Genomic DNA, 18,736 nt, shown 5'->3' on the forward strand with positions numbered 1-18,736 from the left:
ACGCCACTATGGCGTTTGACACGCTTGAGTGGCCATACATTTGGGCGATGCTGGCGAAGTTTGGATTCGGCCCGGGCTTCATCAGTTGGGTCAAATTGTTGTATTCGGGCCCATTGGCGCAGGTGGTGGTGAATGGAAGAGTTTCGGCCCCATTCGAGCTGGGCCGGGGCACGCGACAGGGCTGCCCCTTGTCGCCGCTCCTGTTTGCGCTGGCCTTGGAGCCCCTGGCGGAGTGGCTGCGGTGGCACCCCTCCATCCGTGGTCTCCGTTGGACCCCCGAGTATGAGGACCGTGTGTCCCTATACGCTGACGACATCCTTTTGTACCTAGCCTCCCCACGTAAGTCACTCATAGTCCTGGTTGATGTTTTACGTTCATTCGGCCGGAACTCAGGCCTTGTCATCAACTGGGCTAAATCATGCGTGTATGTGCTCTCTGGGGAGGCTCCTGTCCTTCCGCGGGGTTGTCAGATTCAGATTGCCTCTCAGGGGTTTCGATACCTGGGTGTCTACATTACTCTGGACCCAGAGGCCCGCTACGAGCGGAACTTGCTTCCCCCTCTCCAGCGCTTGAAGGAGGACGTCGTGCGCTGGCGGCGCCTGCCGCTTTCGCCGCTCGGCCGGGCGGCGTTGTTTAAGATGATGTCGTTGCCACGTTTCTTATACGCTCTCCAGAACACTATGGACCCAGTCCCGGCGCGCTACTTCTGTGAGGTGGAGAGTTTACAGCGCCGCCTGTTCTGGGACGGGAGGCCGCGCATTGCCCTGGCGAAGTTGACGCTCCCATGGTATGACGGGGGGATTGCCCTCCCGGATATTAAACGGTATTACTGGGCCTCCCAGCTAGCTGCAATTAACCATGGCCTCTATGGGCCCGCCTTGAACCCGGCATTTGAGATGGACAAGATGCTACTGCCCGGTAGCGACTACAATCGAGCGCTCTACTCTGGCGCGCCCGACGCTCGCTTGACGGGACCTACGCGTGTCATGGTCAGAGTATGGCATGCGGCTAATGCAGCTATGGGGTGGAAGGACCGTTTGACCCGGGCGTCACCGCTGTATGCGTCTGAGAAGTTGGGCTCTCTCTGGACCTCGAAGGGCTTCGAGAAATGGGACATGATAGGCATCAGTAAAGTGGGGGATCTCTGGTCGAGGGGAGGATTTAAAACATTCGAGATGCTGCAGACGGAGTTTCAGTTGCAGGGCAGTGAATACTTTCGATACCTGCAGATCCGTCATGCACTGGGCTCCGTCTTCCCAGACGTCGCCTCCATCCCGGAGTCTTCCCCCCTGGAGGATAGAGTGCTAGATGGCCACGTCCCAGACAGTACGATCTCCCTTATTTATAAAAAACTGATTAATGATCGATCGGGCTTGCTGATTGGCCTTCGCGAGGCTTGGGTTGCCGACGGTCTGGAATTGGACGATGAGGACTGGACCTCCGCGGTGGCCTCTCCGAAGGAGGTGGCTATACCGGCTCGCCTTCGCTTCGTCCAGCTTAAGATACTCCACCGGGTCTACATGACGGGGCCAAGGCTTCAGCGTATGGGCTATACTGAGGATGGATTGTGTAAGCGTGGTTGTGGTGCCGTGGCGACCTTCCTGCATATTTTATGGGAATGCCCGAAGGTGGAGCGATTCTGGCGCGGTGTGCACGAGGTCCTGCGAGTGGTTACGCGTGTTGCGCTGCTGCCGGAAGCGAGGAGATGCCTGTTGAATGTGTGGGAACCAACTGACTACTCGGCTCCGCAAACGTGGTGGGTGACTCTGGGATATATGATTGCTAAGCGTGATATTGCGCAACTGTGGGGATCCCAGAACCCCCGGCGGTGTCGGCCTGGAAAGAGCACATGGACTGGTGCATGTTTCGAGAAAAGGTGGTGTATGTGGCGAGGGGTAAGCCTGGGACATGGGTGAAAGTGTGGGGCCCCTGGAACGCCTACCGTGGGAGTATTTGCGCGCCACCGTTGCTGCCTGCTGCCTCACCAGCCCCGTCCCCTTAGCTGACTCCTTCCCCTAGCCCCGGGCACAGGGTTCCCCCAGTCCTCGCTCTGTTTCCCTTCCCCTCTTTGGACTCCTCTGGACAGTTGGGGTTCCCCATTGGGGAGCACGTGCTGCTACTTTCGACTGTGGGTAGCCTTGTGGGTGTTGTTTTTTTGTTGTTTGTATAAAATGAAACCGTACTGTGGGGTATTATGGCTGTGGCCCATGATGTTGATAACTCCTGCTTATGCTCCTTTGTAACGCCAAGTGTTCTATGAACGTATGCCATATGTTTCTGCCATTCCTAGCGGCCGGCCGGAAGGTTGTGGGCCCATATTTGTATATTCTTGAGATTTGTAATAAACGGTTTCAAAAAAAAAAAAAAAAAAAAAAAAAAAGATGAGCAATGTGTTTATCGAGATAAACCTTGAGTTGGCGGAGAGGCTATTAGAGAAGCTTAGCTGTTGGAAGAGAGAGAAGGGCTGAAATGTTAAATAAATACAAGGGATGATTTCAGAAGCTTGGAGAGGGCAGCATTTTCCAAGATATCTGGGAGCACCCTGAAAGACAGCGATTGAGTAGTGCCAGAAAACTGAATTTGCAACAAGGATAACAAAGGTGGAAATGAAAGTCTGGTAAACATTCGGTGGTGAAGTGCCAGATGTGGCTTTTTTTCTTGAAAGAATAACATAAAATCATAAATGGGTGAAAGAGACAAAAGTTGGATATGAAAGGAGGGTGGGGAAAGAGGGTAGTAGATAAATGAGAGAAGGACAGAGGTGTTTAAAGTTTGAGATCTTGGGATAGAGACTGGAATAGCATATTAAAGTTTAGGAATGCGCAAATCCTGGATGTAGTTGTGTTTGTATGTTTTGGGATTCAAAGCCCTTCAAACAGTGGGTCTTTGTATAGTAACATGTGGGTGCATAAGTTGGTATGCACACTGAGATGGACACATAGAGCTATTGATGATATGCGAGGTTGAGTAACGAGAAGCAAATGTTCGACAAACTCTAAGGTTCAAGGGTTTTACAATGTCCCGTGGTCGACCAGAAGTGGGTGACTTATAACACAATCATAGATAGCAATATGTAACCTCTTTCTCCTTTCGCTTGTGACCACAGGTGATGGTGGTTACACACCCAAAGATGATGTGCTCATTGACATTGATGACAAGGAGCCGCTGATTCCAACTAAGGTAAGGCTCGAGATGCTGCTATGAATGATGAAAAGCATGTGGCACATCTGGTGACAAGGCTGTGAGATGTCCTCTCGTTAGTCTGAGCAGCAGATTTACTTTTTCGAATTTTAAGTTGTGTTGCTATAATGGGTGAAGCTACATTTCTAGCTACACCAACTGGATGGAGATTCAACAGCTTTTTAGACTTTTTGGGTGCCAGAAACAAGGCGTAGACAGATTGAACGACTCTACTCTTTGTTGGAATTGTGGTGTGTATAGAGGGGACCTGACACATATGTTTCAGAACTGCCCTAAGATTAAGAGGAGGTACAATGGATTCTGTTCATCTTTGAAATATAACCATTGGTCAAGGTCTTACCATTTTTGGCTGAATAACAAGTTTTATTGTCTTATGTGAGGGTTGAGTGAGGCAAAGAGTGTTTAAGGACGCCCTCAGTTGAGGTAGAGGTGGAAGATCTTATTTGTTTGCCACATCTAGAAAATTAGCTTTTCTAACCTAGATAACAATGTGTGAAAATCAGTACTTAAGTTGTGCCGGTGGTTTCTGGTGCTCAGCACTGGCACTTAATTGTCAACACTTGGACTTGTAACAGTCTGCCACATAGTGGCACTGTCTGTCTAATTTTAAAATGAGCACAACGACAGTTTTATTAATTCAACACACTTTAAATATGACTATTGACTGCTATCCAAGCCATTCTTATAGCTTTGGGGGCCTGCAATAGGCTGAATTGTCACACTTGTAGGAGTGTGATGGCTAGTAATTGTGTTGGTACTATCATTGGCAGCCCTGGCAGGGGCAATGGGTGGTGCAAGCTGCAGTGGCCTCCCCACGAGAGCCCTGGCACCTATTCTTCTCCAAAGTAAACTCTGGATACAGTGGTATTTGGAGTAGTTCTATAGTGTGTTGCATAGTTTACACAAGGTGAAAGCTTTAGGAGTACATTTTGGTTGAAAAGCTCATATTTGGCCTCATCGCATACCCTGGTCTTTTAACTTATTCAGCTCTTTTCAAATATTTTTGCCACTTTTTCTGTCATATAAAATATTGTTTTATAGAACAAATATCTGTTTAAATATGTGATGTAAATGTTAATGCTATTACAGAGTGATATTTTAGGAGTTCTCATTTTGATCCTTTTTTCAGTGTGTGCTGGGTGTTTTGAATGGGCTTGCATCTGGGTATTGTGTTTTAGGACTGCGCATGTGTAAAATGTCTGCGGTGAAACAAATAATCAGGTTTTTTTAAATGTGCACAATGTAGTGCTACTTTGACCCATGTTCACAGCTTGCTGGGCTCCCAAGCAATAGCCGCATCCTCCTACAATGAACTCTTTCTAGAGCCTAGAGGCCTCTTGATTTTCAACCATTACTTATTTGGTTTGTTGATACATTTCACAACAGTGCCCTCCCTTTTTTAGGCATTGTTGAAGATGATTTCGGCAAATGTTGTATGCTTGTTTGTAACTGGCCAGTACTCACACAGACATCTGAAGTAGGGATGATGAATTCAGTCACAACTCTTGGTAGGGATACATTATTTTCCAAACTCATCACCTTTACAGAATCAACACAGGAATGTCCAACCTTGGTCCAGAAGGTCACATGCATTCTTCATTTTCATCCTAGTCGCAGACTACCGAAATGATGCAATAATGTATGTATAGATATTTGTACTAAGAACATAGCCAATGTATGTAGATTTATGTTCTGCAGATGACCTGAATATCAGGATACAGGCCTGTATCCAACCCTTCTGGACTCATGTTGTACACCCCTGATAAACCATGTGCAACACTGAGTGATATAATAACAAACTTCAGTTGCATGCTAAGACATCTGTGGATATAAGGTATAATTTGTTGATATCAAAGAAATACTTTAAAGATATTTATCTGACACCTTCTAACTGATGTTTGGCCACTTATAGTGAGGATACATATTTGTGGCCTGCATTTGTAAAGCTTTGAAATATAATCATCGGTGCCCAATTTCTAAAGACATTCAGTGCCAGAGCCAGCATTTTAATAAACATATCACCTCCCATTTCCATCACTGCCACTGCCCACTTCTCCCACTAGCACTGCCAACTTCCACCACTGGCATCCGCCCACTTCCACCACTGGCACCACCCACTTCCACAACTGGCACTGCCCACTTCCATCCCTGGCACCACCCACTTCCACAACTGCCCTCTGCCTAAATGCAAACCTGTGAAGACTTTGGTCCTTTCACTGACCCTCCAGCAAGCTGTTTGCTGGAATCCATGGTGTTTGGAAGAGTCTTGGATGTTGTATTGCAAGTTCACACAACACAATAAGCACTTACATATCTGACAAAAATGAATGTGAATGGTGGAAAACCGCTGTGTCCTCACGGGTTGTTGTGCGCTTTACAAATACACATAACATAATATAACATAACTGCGTAAAATGTGGCGGACTAGACCGGCAGCAGCTGGTGATCGGCCATGGTGATTCTTGGTTCACCGTTGTCCCGGTCTGGAATAGGCATTCGTGACACAAAAGTGCTGAAGTGGCCAGAATGCACTTACCACATATCCTCTTTGGCAAGATATGTGTTACATGAAAAGGCCAGAATAGTGCAGAATAGAATTTGCACCATTTTCAAATGCAGCGTTTAGAGCACAAGTGGCGCACGTGGAATGCAGACGTTGCACTTAATGTCTGCCCAAATACATTTCCAGGGGCTTTTCTCTCTGCATGCATTCTGTGCATGAATTTGGATGGAAAGCGCCACGACTCATAAAACGCATGCACAATTCGAGCACATACACAACGTGCACATGTTGCATTTTGTTGCTAAGATTTGAGCTTTGAAAATCTGCCATCTGGATTACATAGGCTTGGCCACAGCTCAGCGGGAAAGGATGGAGGCATGTGGCCGTGTGAAAGATTAACTAAGATCTCTTACATGTAAGTAGCCGAAGGCCCTGGGCCACAGTACCAGCTGTAATTGCAGAGTGGCGGGGCGGGGATGAGGTGGGGGTGTAGGGGTGTGGGGGCGAACGACATATATAAAGAAAAAAAAAGAACTCACTTTCTCCTAGCTGATCGCTGCTCTACTCCTGTCTGCTGAGGCTTTCAGACTCACCTGCGGCCAATCCCAGTGCTTCTCTCATGCACAAGAGAACCACTGGGATTGGCCTGAGAGGGCTTGATTTATGCTCCACAGGGGACTGGGAGCCTACGCCTGCCTTTCTCTCCACCGGGCAATGCAGCTCGGGTTGGGGAGATGTCAGTGCGCATGATGGTTTGGCCGCACTGAGACAGCCGTCCAAACTGTTATGTGCTACCGCTGCTCCGGTGACTGCCCACCCCCTGTGATGGCCCCACCCACAAGATACGGCAGAAAATAAAAATAAAACGATAATAAACATGCTTAATTATCGTTTTCTTTTTCAAATTTAGAGGCAGCTGACAGGGCGGGGTGTCGCTCCTCCGCCATAGCGGAGGAACCGCCACTGCTGGGCCGGCAGTGCTCTTCCAGCTTTGGAAATCAAGCAGAACATAGCAAGAGTAGTGGAACTTTCCCAAAATAATCAAGGCTGTAAAGCGGAAGTCATGAGGCTGCGGCATGTTAATTACATTGATCAATAGGGACCACGCAGACTCGGTGTCCAAATCTAGTGAAAGCCAAAGGCTGACTTAACTTTTGAAACGCAATAAGGTAGAGAGGTCGAATCATAACTTTTGTAACTCACATGCTTTGCAAACAAAAACAGCCGCCCCTAGTTTTAAGATGTAGAGTGACACCGGCCACTTAGACCAATTTTAAGTTGAGATGGTAGCTGTGCACATTTTTCAGCTCTGCCAAGTGCCACTCATAATGGTTTAATCCAGGGCACAAATCCTATAAAAGAAGTGGGGGGACACAGCATGTGACATCATTGTGTGGCATCAGTGACATCACAAGAAGTGACATCAGATCTTAACACCTCGCACTCAAGTTTAACAGATCTATCATGAGTACATTTGAGCGCATTACAAGATTTAACAAATTAGATCTTGTGTATTAGATTTTGCGTTGGGGTTGCGCCAACAACGTGTCACAACCCTGTTGGAAAATGTGGGCCTCAACTTACATACATATGTTTTTTTAGCTCTTCCACAAAGAACTTAGAAACAATGAGAAACGTGGTAGTAAATCTGTTCTGCTTAATTGATTGCAAGTCTACATTTTTAAATATCCTGGGCTGTATTACAATAAGTGCCCCGGGGGCACAACGGGCGCTTGCGACCACTTTGCACACCCCCGGGACACTTTGGTATTATAGAAGGGTGTGCAGACGCTTGTGCGTCCCCTTCTATAATACCGATAGCACTGGAGCACTTAAAGCGCCAGCACTACCTTCAGAGGGTGTCCCCTCATTTGCATAGGTGCATGCCCTATGCAAATGAGGGAATTCCTTATATATTACAGAAGTAGGCGCAGAGTCAAAGGAGCCCTCAGGAGGCGCACTTACAGTGCGCCATTTAAAAGGTGGCGCACTGTCAGTGCACTTCCTGACAGCAACCCTCTGCAGCGTGTAAAGGGGTCCCATGGACCCCCAGACATCCCCTTGCAGGAGGGTGCAGTCACTGACTGCACCCTCCTGCTAGGGGATCTCTATTACCCTGTAAAAGTACAGGCGGGTGCCGTCTGCACTGTGAAAACATCCGTGTTTTCACATGAATGCGCTGCCCCCAGGGCAGTCAGAGTTAGTAGCTGCCCTGGGGGCAGCTCATACATCATTGTATGTGCGCCGGGCGCAAACAGTCACAATGCATAATACAGCCCCTTATCGGATTATGGCACCTGCTGCAGGGATCTTTGTTTGTCCAGTACATTTGAGAGAACAACAATAATGGCAAGGTAGCTCTGGAGGTTAATGCTTTTGCTGATGAGATCCGTGTTTTGTCTAGTCCCAGTTTTGAATCATAGTCGTAGAGAGGGTTAATGTATCTCCTGTAAAGCACACCGTCTAACATGCAGGTGGCAGATGTTTGTTTTATGTAGCTAGGTAAGTGGTTTACTGCTTGTAACACAGAGATCCTTTTGTTACTTGCAGTTCATGAATTGTAATCCTTGTAATATAGCACAGAGAGCTATGAATGACATTGATTTACACAGTTATATGATTTATTGTCAATGTATAGTGTGTACGTGTGATGTAAAGCGCTCTGACACCCTGCATTGGGATGAGTAGCACTATAAAATAATAAAAAACAAATAGTGGTATTTAAGTACTTGTTACTTGTGTACATACTGAGCCAGACTAATACATCTGCCATTCGCACTGTGTGTGCACATCTCTTCAATACTGAGCCAGACCAATACATCTGCCATTCGCACTGTGTGTGCACATCTCTTCAATACTGAGCCAGACCAATACATCTGCCATTTGCACTGTGTGTGCACATCTCTTCAATACTGAGCCAGACCAATACATCTGCCGTTCGCACTGTGTGTGCACATCTCTTCAATACTGAGCCAGACCAATACATCTGCCATTCGCACTGTGTGTGCACATCTCTTCAATACTGAGCCAGACCAACACATCTGCCATTCGCACTGTGTGTGCACATCTCTTCAATACTGAGCCAGACCAATACATCTGCCATTCGCACTGTGTGTGCACATCTCTTCAATACTGAGCCAGACCAATACATCTGCCATTCACACTGTGTGTACACATCTCTTCAATACTGAGCCAGACCAATACATCTGCCATTCGCACTGTGTGTGCACATCTCTTCAATACTGAGCCAGACCAATACATCTGCCATTCGCACTGTGTGTGCACATCTCTTCAATACTGAGCCAGACCAATACATCTGCCATTCGCACTGTGTGTGCACATCTCTTCAATACTGAGCCAGACCAATAAATCTGCCAATCGCACTGTGTGTACACATCTCTTCAATACTGAGCCAGACCAATACATCTGCCATTCACACTGTGTGTGCACATCTCTTCAATACTGAGCCAGACCAATACATCTGCCATCCCTACTGTGTGTGCACATCTCTTCAATACAGGGACTAAACAAAGACAAACGGGCCTCTCTCAAGTACCTGTGAAGCCATAACAATATGTGTGCCTTTGTTCCCCCTCCATTGCATTTGCATGTGGGGTGAGGCTCTAGACAGCTCCCAGCCAGGACACTCCAAAGGGAGGCCTGATGGCCCTTTAACTCCGGCCTTTGTTTTGGGTAAGCTGGAATGTAAAGTAATGCAGCCCCCTCTCCGCCTGCACGTGGCTGCTCGGAAAGTAAAGCAGACTCCATGCCAGCGCTGCTGAATGACCCGGAAAATGACCCCGGGACCAGTTCAGCATCATTCAGTGGCACCCAGCTTCTTGGCAGGGAGGACGGCGTCCACCCTGTGAAAATAGTGGCGGGACGATGTCCACCCGCGTTCACCCCCGATTTGTGCCCTGGGTTATTCTAAACCAAACAGGCTACCTTTGCCACATAGAAATGCATTTTAAACAATCACTATTATAGTGACACTTTCACACGAATAATAGTGCACCTGAATATATCATTAATGTTTATTTTAGCCGTGGGGTAGAGGCCTCTGTCTGCCTCTTATGCTCGGAAGAAACCTGTGAAATGTAATGTCTTGTGGCCGCCCATCGCCATCTGATAACCTGAAAACATATTAGCGCTACGAGACTGCCCGTTCTGGGCTTCTGCGGTTTCATTCAGCGAACGGTGCTCTGCCACCGCGACAGAGATCTCACTATGGCAAAGTATGTGACAAAAATGGAAAAACGCTGCAGTACTATTCATTTCTAATTAAATATGTATTTATTTTAAATCTATTTATTTAAATTAAACTTTTGTTTCTAAAAAAAAACCTCAAGTAAAATGGTTATATCTATATACTATACACTAAAGATTATTAAAAGTTGCGTGTGGAATTAATTTAATTTCATTTAAATATTTTTTCAAAAATAAACTAACATTTATCTTTAAATTAAAAAGTTGTTGAATTTTTTTAAAACTCACATTATTTTTTCGTTATGTACTTTTATATAACATTTAATTTAAAATCTTTACCTACCTGAGTAATCAAAATAAATGAGGGCCCCATTACAATGTCGGGCGGAAGGCCATCCAACAGCTCGTTTGTGGCGTTCTGTCCGACATCTGAGGCATCTGTATTTATGATACTGGCGGTCCGATCGATGCCTGCGGCAGGAATCCGCTTCACTCCGACAGGCTCAAGGAGCACGCTAGGGTGGAGGGTGGATCGTAATCTCCAAAATGGAGGCCGTGCCTGCTGAGGCACCGCCGTAGGGATTACTATGCATGTTTCCGACAGCCTTTATATGGCAGTCCGATGGTCACAGACGGAAACGGACTGTGGGGGCCGCTAGCAGGGCCCCGTCCCCTGGGGCCACCATGTGGCAGGCACCGTATGGTGCATGGATGTTTAAAAAGTGTATATTTCCTATTGCAGCTTGTGCTGCAGCCCACAGCACAATCCGCAAAAGGAATGATACACTTTCCGACTGGCGTGAAGGCAGTTGCATCCTGATTTGGGAAGCTGGACTGCCGACTCCTTGTTGGGCGGTTCCGTGTTTGACAAGATGCCGTTCGGACGCTCGTCGGACCGGCATCGGTAATGAGGCCCTTAATTTTTATATGTTATTTCCTATGGGGTATTATTTTATGTCCCTTACTCCTATTTTATTTGAGAGGGGGTTGCAGTGCCAGTGGTTGGCGGTGTGTAGTGATGGACTTACTCCGGGTCTGAGCTGGAGTACATTTACCACTGTTTTGGGTCCTTTTTTGGCATAGCTATCTGTACAAGTGAAGTTTGTGAAAAAGAATGTATTTATTTATTTTATTTATTTGTTTTTCAGATTTATAGCGCGCATAGCTGCCCCAGCAATGGGGCGTCCCAGCGCGATCAGAGAAACGAGAGAGTGGCGGGACAGAAAGGAGATTATACAACGGCAGGGAAAAGCCAGGTCTTGATCGCCTTGCGAAAGGAGATATGAGTCTGTATCTGTCTGATGGAAAGAGGGAGTCGATTCCACAGTAACGCTGCAAGACAGCGGAAAGACCGCCCCCCAGCTTTTGCTCTCACCGTCCGGGGTACGATAGCCAGCAGCTGGTTGGATGATCTAAGAGATCGTTGAGGTGTATACGGTTGAAGTAGCTTAGATAGACCCAATGGAGCCTGTTGAGATAGAATTCTATGAGCAACACATAAGGTTTTAAATTGAATTCTTTTCTCCACAGGCAACCAATGCAGCTTGCGAAGGATGTGTGCAACCGATGCAGATCTCGGGAGTGCCACTAGCATACGTGCTGCGGCATTCTGAGCTCTCTGTAAACGCATGATACAGGATTTATTCGCCCCAAGATATAATCCATTCCCATAGTCCAGTCTCGATAGTATAGTCGCCTGGATGATGGTCTGACGATCTCTAGGGGGAAAAAAGCCCAGTACTGGCTTCAAACCACGCAGTAGGCCAAAACACGACCCAGCCACGGCCTTGGCTTGTAAGTCAAAAGTCAGACCGCTATCGATCCAGAAACCCAAGTTTTTGACCACTTCTTTGGGCACCAGGGCTGGCTTAAGGTTGTCAGGCCAGCAATGATCAGACCATAGGTCCCGATCTTTTCCAAATACTAACACCTCCGATTTAATGGTGTTAAGTTGGAGATAATTGCTGGCCATCCAGTCTGCCACCTCAGCAAGATCTTCCCTGAATCTACTAAGATTTGCGGTGTTCTTTTTGGAGTAGGCAATCACTAGTTGGTTGTCGTCAGCGTATGACACTATTGACAGACCCCTCTTCCGAGCCACCTGGGCCAGAGGTTGCATGTAGATATTAAACAAGAGGGGGCTCAGGATAGACCCCTGAGGCACTACTCGTTGTAAGGCATACCTCCGGGATTGAAATGGTGACATCCATATCTGAAACGATCTTCCAGTTAGAAAGGCTCGGCACCAGTCGAGAGCCAGATCCCTCACTCCAATATCAGATAGTCACCTTAGTAGGATTTCATGGGAGACCGTGTCAAAAGCGGCACTTAGATCGAGAAGAGCTAAGGCCGCCGAGTCCCCTACATCCAGTATCCCTCGGATTTCCTCCGTCACTGTCAACAAGGCAGACTCAGTGCCATGCCGGGCTCTAAAACCGTTCTGCGACGGGTCAATGATAGCATTTAGTTCAATGAACTCCGTCAGAATAGTCTGGACATGTAGTTCTACCATTTTCGCTAAAAAAGGAAGTTGCGAAATTGGACGATAGTTACCCGGGTCGGCCGGGTCCAGCGACGGTTTTTTCAGCAGAGGGATAACTTTTGCGTGTTTCCATGTTGCAGGTACTATAGCTGACTCTAGAGAGAGATTAATCAATTCAAGATACACTGGTAGAATGGATGGCATGACTTGGGAAAGATTTTTTGGGGCCAGGGGATCAATAGGTGAACCTGATTTAATTTTTTTGAACAGGGCCTCCACACTTGTTAGAGATAGCGCTGGAAACGATAGCAAGCTATTTAGGCCCCGGGAGGCCGGGACATTGGGCCCAATCTTCGTAACCGGATCAGTGGCTACCGGTAGGTTTTGATATATTTTATCCACTTTTTTAATAAAGTAGTTGGCCAACTCATCACATTGGTTATTAGAAGAAATTGGAGAGCTTTTAGCCATATCACCAGTCTTCATAATCTTAAGCAGGGAGAACATTGTTTTAGATGGATTCGAGCTAGTTAGGATAGTATTTCCTATATACTCAGCCCTGGCTCTCCGAATTTGCTTATGATAAATATTGATGGCTTTCCGATAGTTGGATTTCCCCACTGCATCGTAAGAACGTCTCCATGTAAGTTTCAACTGTTTACAATGCTTCTTTGCCTTAGCTAGCGACTCGTTGAACCAAGGTTTAGTTTGGTCCCGTTTTACCCTCGTCAGCTTAGCTGGGATGCAATTGTCCAGACCAGCTGTTACCCAGTCATGGACTAACAAATCCGCTACCTCCAGATCTTGTGGTAGTTGAGGCCTATGGCTCGACCAGTACGCCGACAGCTTACTGCTGTCTAGCTTATGCCATGGTCGTTTAAAGGTGGAAGTTGGGCAATGTTCTCTCAGCTGACCCTGCCATCTTAGTGTAAAGGTCACCAAAAAATGATCTGTCCAACACTGTGGGGCAGGAGGATCCGTCAATAGCCAGGTAAGATTCGAGAATAGAGGATCCAGTAGGTGTCCAGCATCATGTGTGTGCTCTTGAACCCACTGAACCAATTGGAGTGCTTCTAGATCGGCCACAAAGCTCGAAATTTCGGTCTTTTCAACAGCATCACAGTGGAGATTCAAGTCTCCAATAATGCTGAAATTTGCCGCTTGGCAGGCATACAGCGCGGTCTTATTTACCAGATCCTCCCGGAAAGCCCCCGAAGGTCTGGGCGGGCGGTAAATAAGAAAGCCGGAAATGGTGAGGTTGGGATTCATCCTGATTTTAAACAGAGCGCTTTCGCAATCCACCACATTCTCTCTATTGAGAGCACAGGAATAGATATTCTTAGTGATGATTGCAATACCGCCTCCTCGTTTCCCCAATCTGTTTAGGTTCTGCATGTTAAAACCTGGCGGGAGAGCCAACCAGGATTCCGTAGTGGAGTCCTGGGTGAGCCAGGTTTCGGTTAGGAAGAGGACGTCGGGGGATTCATCTTCCAGGAGATCAAAAACTTCAGCATGATGTTTTTATAATGACCTACAGTTTATACTCATGAACTTAAAATCCGTGTAACCAAGGGGGTCAAGGTCTTGAGGCACCCCCGGCAGTAGGTAAGCACAACCACTACATTTGAGAGGACCAGCAAGGGGATTATATGAGTAAACTCAACAGCTCATCGCGTGAGTAACTACGGGGTATAACAGGGGACAGGACAAGGGGCCTGGCATCTGGCGGCGGTCTGGCGTGGACGGGCGCAGACGGGCTTGCCATTGGCGCGCGTCAGAATGGGGTTACTCTTTTGTGGGTGAGTCCATCCCTAAACACCTCACTAGCCCTCTCCTAACCCCTCCATACTCCTTCCAAACCCTTCCACTTAGTAGTAAATATTTCCCATTTTACAGTCCCTCTCCCTGCCTCTCTCGCATTTAGTATTAAAAAAATAGGCACACCTTGTACGTAGAGCTCCGCGGTCAAAGATAGGAGCGGAGGAGGAGCAGATCTTTGCAAATAAGGGGAGGAGTGAGTAAAGGAGCTATTTTTAATAACACAGTAAGAGAAGGATGCATAGTGCGTTGTGCGCGCTTTCTTATTTCTCTTGCATTCCATAAGTGTGGGGGTTTAACCTATATGTGGGCCGCAAAGGGGATTCCATTGATTCCTAGAGGGAGCGCTAAATCTGCGGGAAAGTCCAGCGGGGGAATTTCTTTCCAATAGAGTGCTACAGCGATAGAACTCCCTCTGATGGAGTGTCAGGTTATTCACTCACTATCAATGGTGCCAAGCTGCTGAACACTGCTGCTCAGAGCCAACCCTGTGCACCTCACCTGTGTCTGGCTTTTGACCGACTCTGATAGGGCGGGAAGGCTCTCACTTTCAGCGTCAATGTCCTCCATGTGTCTGTTGCACTCCGGATATACGTCATTTCGCCCTGTAGCTCTCATATACCAAGCCTAACTCCTACCATTTAAATATTGACAGTACAACCAAACACAGTCCAGTTCAGAAGTAAAAACCTTAAACCTCTTATTGTGTTTACCTGGGTTTAGCTGAAAGTGAAACAAATTTATAATAATTTAAGCAAAATAAAGAGGAACAAAGAAAAATGACTAGGAATCTACGCGACTATAAACCATACAAGACATGGGTTTGTCAAGATATCGAGAAGTAATGTGTCTACCAGACCCAACCTGGGGATTCTGGGCCTGAAATATGGTTTTCAGTTGTCTGAATACATATGCATGAAGGCGCCGCACTCTTGAGAACAAATTAGAGGACGCCTGAATTGGGGAAGAAACTGACCACACCAATACATTGTTCTGATGCACGTGTACATAATTCTTTAAAGAAATAATACTCTTGTTCTGTGCAAGAATCTGTTTACCGGTTTAATCTTGGTTAATTTTTCAAACTCTGCAAATATTTCCTACTGAATTGTTTTCTTTTGCGTAACTAGTATTTCAGGTGGTTCTCCAACAAAAAGAAGCGTGTAAGTATGTGCCTTGGTGAGGGCTCTGTCTGTGTTTCAGGGACTGGGACGGGTGCTGGGTTTGACTCCAGACATACAGCACAGCACCCGGGGCCTGCAGAGGAAGCGGTGGCGGTATCTCTGATCGGGCCGAAACTTGATGCCAAAAACAGTCTCCGGATAAATCCAGTGCAAATTGACTGTAAAAGGGGTTACACACACACACGCACATCCCACACACACACATACACATCCCACACACACACATACACACACACATTTGCTTTCTTCATTGCTTATACTTATATACTCGATTATTCCCCATTCCATATTCTATTTTACTATATCCGTACACTTCTTTTGAATTCCAAATCACTGTGGTAGTCCATGTGAAACAACCACAAGGGCCATATGTAGGTAGGCTGTGTTTTGCGATTCTCTAATTGCAATTTTTAGGGAATCGCAATTAGAGAATAGCAAAACGCTATGTAGGTAGGATTAGCAATTTTGTTTGCGAATCCCACCTATTCCTTATTAGCGATTCTCTAATTGAGAATCGCAAATAAGGAATACCTTGCCATTCATTCCTATGGGCTAAAAGGCCCATAGGAATGAATAGGAAGACATTCTCAATTTGCGATTCTCAATTAGAGAATCGCAAATTGAGAATGCAATTTCAAGGGTGTCAACATGACACCCTTTTGCACCCCTGTAATGAGCATGGGTGCACATGTGGCGCACATACATGCCCTAAGGGCATGTATGTGTGCCACATGGCACTTTGAATAATGCAAAAAACTGCATTATTGAAAGAAATCGCAAATTACCATCAACCTGAAGTTGGTGGTAATTTGCGATTCCTTAAGCCAAAATAGCACAACTTGGGTGCTTTCTACATTGCATTTAAGGAATCGCTATTTGGGATTCCTTAAATGCATTTGCAAAATAAGGAATCGCAAATTTTGCGATTCCTTATTTTGCATGCAGATTTGCCTTCCTACATCCCACTTAGCAAAATTGCGATCGCAAACGCCGAAATTCGGCGAATTTCGGCGTTTGCGATCGCAATTTTGCTTTCTACATATGGCCAAGTGTATTTCCCCACACAAAAGGAAGTCGAATGTTCACCTTGAGCTATTGTTTTCTTAATTTTACTTTATGTGCCACATCCGTAAACATATCCAGACAGAGGGCTGTACTGACAGCATAGTCCACACTGTCAAACAGAACATCGCTGAGTCGCAAATACTGTTCATCAAAGGTTATGACGTCCCCATACCTGGCAGAGATGCTATAGAAAGACACTGGGGCTCCCACTGAGTGAGAGGGGACTGCTATCCACGAGACAAGAGTCTTAAGAATCAACCCCCCAAACCAGGAACATTGTAGGGAAACCCCAGGATTCAGGTCACCCACATTATAGGGTGCAAGGGCTGCCCCTTCCCTATGTGGTACAACGCCAAGGAAAACTCTGCGCGTCCAATCAGTGCACCCACATTATCTCGGCCAGAGATGATGGGAAGATTCCACATCTGCGCATGTACACCCCTGTGGTGAAATCTACAAATCGCAGACATTCGTCTACATCCTCCCAGAACCTAAAGCGTCAAGACTCCAAAGAATCGGCAAATGATGTGTCATATGAACCCTGGATAGCATGTCCTGTGCACATTCATTTCATATGTGTATGACCCAGGGATATAATACATGCCTGGGTTTCTCTACTGTCCCTTACTAATATGACAGGCTTGAATTTCCCATATACCACGCTCAGTGTACCGCCACGTAAATAAACCTACCATACATGTCTCATTACATGTGTCTGTATTTTACTACACTTGCAAAACTTACCACAAGTATACTCATACCTTATTAATGCATTTACACTATTGGATAGTTGCATAATTGTGATGTATTTAATAGCCAATGTTTTATGTTTTTTAGCATAATGTTATTGTGCTATTTTAGCTTGCAAATTGATTCACTTAAGACATATAAAAGGGTTGTTATTCTTCACTAATTGAACTCTGTAATGATATAATCCGTGAACAGGAGGTACTGATTTTGGCATCGAGTATCTGCAAGATTGCTTGAACTCGCAAAACATCTCAATCTATTCTTTCACTAACTGCCTACTCGTTGGTTGTGGTACTGGTGCAGTTGTCTTCATTTGTGGATTTCTTAATGGTGCAGTTCTTGTCTCTTTCAATATCTTGCGAACCCAGGGCTCTTCGCATACTGCCTCTCAGCCTTCTGAACCAGCCGCCCTCCCTTAAAGGACTTCCTGCAGGTCAGGAGGCAGGAGTGGGATACTGCTGTCACTCTGATCTTCTGTTTTGATCTTCAGTCTTCTTTTGTAGATTCTTTTTCACATTACAATATATTCAAAGAATCAAGAGAAATCACCAGTTAGCATTGTGCCTTGAAATAGACTAAAATTGAACGCCTAGTTTATGGCTCCACTATTAGTCAAGTATTCGGGGGGCCCTAGTTTGATCACCCTACCGCTAATTTCTGCTCTCAGAATGTACAAGCCTTAGCAGATACCTGTAAGTAGTCATACCAGTAGTTGGTAGCTGCAAAAAGTCCCGGGAAGCCTACGGGTAGCCATGCGCTATATAAAAAACACAGAATAGAATATATAAAACCTACGGAATAGAATATATAAAAACCACAGAATAGAATATATAAAACCTACAGAATAGAATATATAAAACCCACAGAATAGAATATATAAAACCTACAGAATAGAATATATAAAAACCACAGAATAGAATATATAAAACCCACAGAATAGAATATATAAAAACGACAGAATAGAATATATAAAAACGACAGAATAGAATATATAAAACCTACAGAATAGAATATATAAAAACCACAGAATAGAATATATAAAACCCACAGAATAGAATATATAAAAACGACAGAATAGAATATATAAAACCCACAGAATAGAATATATAAAACCTACAGAATAGAATATATAAAAACCACAGAATAGAATATATAAAACCCACAGAATAGAATATATAAAAACCACAGAATAGAATATATAAAACCCACAGAATAGAATATATAAAAACGACAGAATAGAATATATAAAAACGACAGAATAGAATATATAAAAACGACAGAATAGAATATATAAAACCCACAGAATAGAATATATAAAAACGACAGAATAGAATATATAAAAACGACAGAATAGAATATATAAAACCTACAGAATAGAATATATAAAAACCACAGAATAGAATATATAAAACCCACAGAATAGAATATATAAAAACGACAGAATAGAATATATAAAACCCACAGAATAGAATATATAAAACCTACAGAATAGAATATATAAAAACCACAGAATAGAATATATAAAAC

General features: G+C 45.2%; 1 protein-coding gene across 11 annotated transcripts in view; it reads left to right on the plus strand.

The window, feature by feature from the left end:
- Positions 1-18,736, plus strand: part of DYSF (dysferlin) — a 1,012,908-nt gene that overhangs the window by 848,051 nt on the left and 146,121 nt on the right. For 6 of the 11 annotated variants that reach the window (XM_085642751.1, XM_085642752.1, XM_085642753.1 and 3 more), the window contains one exon: positions 3,107-3,180. In XM_085642751.1, coding sequence (XP_085498877.1) covers positions 3,107-3,180 — 74 coding nt within the window. Of the gene's footprint in view, positions 1-3,106; positions 3,181-15,340; positions 15,374-18,736 lie in introns of all 11 variants that reach the window. The other 5 variants (XM_085642744.1, XM_085642747.1, XM_085642743.1 and 2 more) reach the window with 1 other exon arrangement.

Source organism: Triturus cristatus, chromosome 2_2 (assembly GCF_964204655.1).
Source record: "Triturus cristatus chromosome 2_2, aTriCri1.1, whole genome shotgun sequence".
Lineage (NCBI taxonomy): Eukaryota > Metazoa > Chordata > Amphibia > Caudata > Salamandridae > Triturus > Triturus cristatus.